The sequence below is a fragment of the Anopheles merus genome, chromosome 3L, assembly GCF_017562075.2.
Source record: "Anopheles merus strain MAF chromosome 3L, AmerM5.1, whole genome shotgun sequence".
Taxonomy (NCBI): Eukaryota; Metazoa; Arthropoda; class Insecta; order Diptera; family Culicidae; genus Anopheles; species Anopheles merus.
Genome location: NC_054085.1, coordinates 14,504,781 through 14,510,780, shown reverse-complemented (window position 1 = coordinate 14,510,780; position 6,000 = coordinate 14,504,781). Strand labels below are relative to the sequence as shown.

The following is a 6,000-nucleotide window of genomic DNA, read 5'->3' as shown; positions in this document are numbered from 1 at the left end:
TGAAACCTTTACGATCAACTACTACTCGATCGAGGGTGGCTTCTTTGGTGTGATTTTTTTTTTTGCCGAAAATGGCTTTCCGCATTTCGTTGTTTGTTTGTTTATTTGTTTGTCGAAAGCGGGCGAAAAGTAGAGTGAAAGGAGTGAAAGTGTTGTATTGTTTAAATAATTAATTTTCTGAAAAGAACAGAAAATAATAGGAAAACTCAATAAGAAAATGGGAACGTTTGGCAATTGCTTGGGCCTCAGGTGGATAGTTGGATCAGGAGGTGTAGAATACAGGTCAATATTTTATCTATACTAATTAAATCCATCAAACTTTCACTTCAAACTACTAAAAACTTCTTTAAAATAATGTTTTGAAACAAATTTTATTGGAATACTGATGACTTCAATTAAAAACGGAACCTCTTTTTGGCCGCCACTGCGCCTACAGTGCTGCAGCTGCTACCGCTTCGTGACGTCAATCGGAAATGGTGTCTGCTGCTTTCGGCTGCCCGCAAACACCACCACCGCTCACGCGCGAAGGGCAGAAGACCGTACCACAAATAACAGTGCGTGCAGTCCCAGGCCTGCCAACAGCAGGCCGAGCGCAAACACCGCGCCCCTACCGCCACTGCTCGTGAGCAGCTTCGCCACGTTCAGCTGCGGATGGGGCCTGCCAATTGCGTCGTTGAACGCATTTACTTCGCACGCGTAACAGTACCCGATCGTCAGGTTCTTACGCTCCCAGTCGATCCACTCGACCTCATCGCCAATATCCTTGCACAGCACATACTCGCGCAGGATCAGCTCGACCGGCACGTGCACGTTGTTAACGCCGACGAGTGCAATCCCCGCGTTGCTAGCCTCATCGTGCAGGATCTTGTAGTACAGCATCGGAGCCGGCGCTCGGCGACGACCCTCCGCAGGATCAAAGTCAAGCCAAATTTCCCGATAGTCACCATTGCCATCAGCCAGCTTCTGCACGCCGTACGTACCGCTGTACACGGTTAGCTCGAGATCCCGCCTGCCCACGAAATCGCGCACCGAAGACTCCACCCGCTCCCAGTTAACTCCGTTGAAGTTTTGCCACTGGGGAGCAGCGTTGAGAAACCAGAAGGTTGCGTTCTGCTCCGTGCCATAGACAAAGTCCGCCCGTGCCGCGATGTGCCCCCGGGCCATGTAGATCCCGTTGGTGGTGTTCTGGACCAGTACGTCCGCCCGGGCCTGGGAGTTCAGGATGGTGGCGATCGTTTCCCGCTGCCTGTTCACGGTGTACAGTGTGTTGATGTTAACGCCGGTGTAGTACGCACCCTGGTACCAGCCGGGCCGTGGATTGCCCGACTGATAGCCACCGTTGGCGCGGCTCATATGATGGCGCACAAAGTGTGTATGGTAAAGCTGCTCATCGTAGCACACGTCAAACACGTTCACCCAGCGGGCGTCGGCCAGCTCGAAGCCAACCTTCACTATCACGGACTCGTTGTGGCACCGTGCCTGGGTGGTTTTGGCCGAGCTTAACCAGTACGATGTGCAGGCAAGGGACTTCATTGGGTAGGACGAGCCACCGAAGCTGAACGTTGAGTTCGTCACACACTGGATCGTAATCGATCGTTGAGTGGGAAAGAGTCGAAAGCCTTGCTGACATGCCAGCTCGATTGGGGCACCGGTTGGTACTAGGATCTCACGGGTTTCGTCCAGTGGGTACCAATACTTCTCCGTCCCGGGGATCAGTATGAGCGGTTGCTCCGGGTACGGTAGGTCAGCGAACGGGACCGTACAACCACCGGCTGGGAGAGAAGCGATTTTAATGTTTTGAGATGACTTCAGGAAGATTTAAAGCAAAATCTTTACCTCTAGATATCTCTGCGGAAGTGGGAACATCGCGAGCAGCTGCACCATGAAGGTACGCCACCAAAAAGATACAACTGACTGCTAAAACTCTACCCAACATCTTGTACTGCACGAGTCTACTGAATCTATTCAACTGATTCCAGCCAATCTTTTGGAGGTTAGCAAGACATCAACTCCGGGGCAAACCATATTGCAAAGATAATCTGCTTATCATCCCGATAAGTTGTACAATACGTCTGCCACAATACATTTCCGACAGCTTGAAGAACAATTCACGATTAGCCGAAACCCGAAAAGCGTAGTAAATGAATATCCGCATGCTATCATGGTCCAAACTCTGCTCAAGCTCTCTAAATTGATAAGAAATGCGTTACGGATGGAGTATATTGACGTATATATTGAAGCACTATACACACCGTCACAATAGGTCATTCAAAAGGTACGCGATAAAAAAACTACCCTAGACGAGCAGACTGGCCACATTCAGCAGTGGCAAGTGACCCGTCACGCGATTAAACTCATTCACCTCGCATGCGTACGAATAGCCAAGGGCAAGATTTTCCCGCTCCCAGTTAATCCACCCAATCCGACTGCTCGCGTCCGTGCAGAAGATATAGTCCCGTCGGATCTCCTCCAGCGAGATGTGCACATTGTTAACTCCTATCAGCACGATGCCCGAGTTTTGTGCTTCGTTGTGCAGGATCTTGTAGTACACCTTCGGTGCTCTCAGGCGCGTCCTTCCATTCGCGTTGAAATCCAGGAAGATCTCCCGATGATCTCCATTGCCATCGGCCAGCGTCTGCACACCGTACGTGCCGCCGTAAACGCGCACCCGAATATTGCGAGCCGCCACAAACGTTTTCACCGACGACTCAATGCGCTCCCAGTTGCCAGCGTTAAAGTTTTGCCACTGTGGGGCAGCATTCAGGAACCAAAACGTGGCGTTCTGCTGCGTCCCGTAGATAAAGTCCGCCCGAGCGGCGATGTGCCCACGCGCCAGGAAGATACCATTGTCCGTACCCTGGACGAGCTCATTGGCGCGAGCCTGCGAGCTAAGAATGGTGGCGATCGTGGCACGCTGCGTGTTGACCGTGTACAGCCCGTTGATGTTGATGCCGGGGTAGAAGTCACCCTGGTACCAGCCCGGCCGTGGAACGCCCTGCTGGAACCCGGCATTCGCCGGCGTAAACTCATGCACGACGTAGTGATTGTCGAACGTCACCTCGTCGTGACACACGTCCAGAATCTTCGGGAAGCGCTGGCCAACGTTGAAGCCGATCTCAACGATCGTGGCCCCGTTGAAGCAACGCTGCGCGGTACGACGCGCACTGCTCAGCCAGTTCTCCGTGCAGGCAAAGTCACGGAACGCAAACATCTGACTGTCGTAGTTGAACTGATCGTTGATGACGCACGTCACGGTGATGGAGCTTTTGCCCGGGAAGAGTCCGAACCCGTCCTGGCAGGCTAGCTCCAGTGTTTCGCCAGCGTTCAGCTGCAGCAGCCCGTTGCCGGTGGCGGGATAGCGGAACTGGCTGGTACCGGGGATCAGCACTAGTGGCTGCGGACGTGGCATATCGCCCGTCGTGCGGATCGAGCAGGCAGTTGCTGAAGGAAGCGATAGGACGTGATTATTCCATGCTACTTATCAAAACTCGGTTCGATCTTACCATAATTCCCAAACTCCGGAACTTCTGCGGGAATTTCGTGCCGAAGATCGCGGGCTTCCGCAAGCGCCCCAATCACACCAATCGCAACCAGACAGAGCAGCCACCTCATTTTACCTGGAGCTTCACGTGCACAGTGCATTAAGGAGCGGCGTAGACTGGCCGCTTTTATAGGCCCTGTCGAAGCCTGTCAGGGAGGCCCATATCGAACCACACCTCCAGACATCAAAACTCGGATGAATGTCGCGTGTGTGTGGTTGTTTCGATGGGGAAATTTCGTGGTGATAAGAAACTTTGGACGCAGCGTCTGCTGTCACAGCATGCCGCAAGTGAGTGGACCGTTTTTGGCGGAATTGTCCTCCAATCATTATAACCGGCTAACATCGTCGACAGGTGCTATTGAGGTAAGCCATTTAATATCCTGAATTCTTGAAGTTGATCCTAAGTATTATAGGATCACTCGATACCCGTACACAGCTAAACAAAACCCCCACTGATCATGGTCGTGATTCGCGAATGATAAGAAATACAACAACACTCTTACAACCAACTCTGATTATCTTATCGACTACGGCCCTCGTAGTACTAGTATGTCACAGATCCCGTGAGTGGGTGCAAAGGCTCTCTTGCTTCCTTCAACGGCTACTTCTCTCGTTTGCTAGACATTTCTCTATTTTTGCGTGAAATCAGCAAAGCCGAGCGGATTAGTTCTTATCGTAAGAATGTGAATCACAATTCCGGTGGATCCGGACACCTATAAAACCCGAAAGCTTGTTCGTTAAACTGTCCAATCGGTCGGTTTTGAGTATGGGGCTCGTTTCAGCTTCGTTAGTGTTGCTGCTGCTGGTGGCAAGTCCTGCAGTATGGGCGAGAGATATTCCACGGCGGGAGCTCCCGGAAGATGTGCCTGAGGATGCTCCAGAAGTTGTTGGATTTGGTGAGCGGTTCAAGATGCCCTAACACCGTCACGTCGTATTAATTTCAATTTCCTTCTTCAGCTACGGGATGCTCCCTAACACTTGCTACAGCTGCGCTGCCTCAACCACAGCCCCTGTTTCTTATCCCCGGCACGGATCAGTTCAAGTATCCCTCAACGTCCAGTGGCATTCTGACGCTGAGCGCAGGAGAAACCTTGGAGTTGGCTTGTCAGAATGGGTTTTCCCTGTTCCCTTCGGAAACTTCCATCGTCGTGACGTGTGTGCTTGACGATCAGTTCAACCATGAAAGCAAAATGTATGCCTTCACGGAGTTCGGCTGTACGGCTAACTGGCGCAGTGTGGCTCGACGCACGGCCAACCGCTGCTACAATGATGCTACGATCGTTGAGATTGGATTTGAGATGGGAGCACGCTTCCCAAAGATCATGGACGTTTGTCACGATGAGGTGACGTACGACAATCACTATCTAGTCCATGAATTTACCCCGGCGAATGCAGGCTTCCAGACGGGTGTGCCGCGGCCGGGTTGGATACAGGGCAACTTTTATCCAGGCGTTACCGTCAACACACTGTACACCGTCAATATGCAGCGGGAAACGATTGCCACCATTCTGGACTCACAGCCCCGGGCAGATGAGCTGGTACAAACGACCAACAACGGTATCTACATGGCTCGGGGACACATTGCCGCTCGGGCGGATTTCATATATGCCACGCAACAGAATGCCACGTTTTGGTTCCTCAATGCTGCCCCACAGTGGCAAAACTTTAACGCTGGCAATTGGGAGCGTATTGAGTCGTCGGTGAAATCGTTTGTGGCGGCTCGCAATATTCGGGTGCGCGTTTACGGCGGCACGTACGGTGTGCAGACGCAGGCCGATGGCAATGGAGATCATCGGGAGATCTTCCTGGACTTTGATCCGAATGGACGGACGCGCTTGAGAGCACCGAAGGTGTACTACAAGATCCTGCACAACGAGGCCCAGAACTCGGGCATCGTGCTGATAGGAGTTAACAATGTGCACATCTCGCTGGAGGAGATCCAACGCGACTATGTTTTCTGCACGGACGTGAGCAGCCGCATCGGGTGGATTAACTGGGATCGGGAAAACCTTTCCCGGGGCTACTCGTATGCGTGCGAGGTGAACGAGTTTAACCGCGTGACGGGCCACTTGCCACAGCTGAACGTGGCGAGTCTGTTGATATGAGTGGCAGGAAGTAAGCACCGAGCGTCTGGCAAGTAAATCAGAGCAAGCTACTAGGTACTTAATGGCCACCTAAGGGGTGCTGTTTGAAGTAGGGTAGATAAAAAGCGAGCATTGACGTCGTAGACCTCCCCCGAATGGCGTTAATGGACCACAACGCTCGACGCTTATCGAACCAGCTTGAGGAGCAGGAACTCTCATTTTCACGCCTCCGATAACGGGGAGCACATGATTTGCACGCGATTCAAATCCGGTCGATAGGCTGGATAGCATTGTTTCAATAAAAGATTATTTTTTAATCCACAAACTGTTCTGTAGCTGCATTTGCTTGTCGTAGTGATACAATTGTTTCAAGCG

General features: G+C 52.0%; 2 protein-coding genes across 2 annotated transcripts; one reads left to right on the top strand and one right to left on the bottom strand.

Moving 5' to 3' along the window:
• Positions 1-352: 352 nt before the first annotated feature.
• LOC121598986 lies at positions 353-3,660 on the bottom strand. The gene is made up of 4 exons (XM_041926388.1): positions 3,504-3,660; positions 2,300-3,441; positions 1,837-1,984; positions 353-1,772 (listed from the first exon to the last, which is right to left on the bottom strand). Exons 1-4 carry the CDS (start codon positions 3,640-3,642, stop codon positions 517-519), a joined length of 2,685 nt encoding a protein of 894 aa, XP_041782322.1. The 5' UTR covers positions 3,643-3,660; the 3' UTR covers positions 353-516.
• Positions 3,661-4,274: 614 nt separating this feature from the next.
• LOC121599524 lies at positions 4,275-5,950 on the top strand. The gene is made up of 2 exons (XM_041927395.1): positions 4,275-4,437; positions 4,499-5,950. The coding sequence occupies exons 1-2, from the start codon at positions 4,308-4,310 to the stop codon at positions 5,644-5,646; spliced, it is 1,278 nt and encodes a 425-aa protein (XP_041783329.1). The 5' UTR covers positions 4,275-4,307; the 3' UTR covers positions 5,647-5,950.
• The last annotated feature ends 50 nt before the right edge of the window (positions 5,951-6,000 follow it).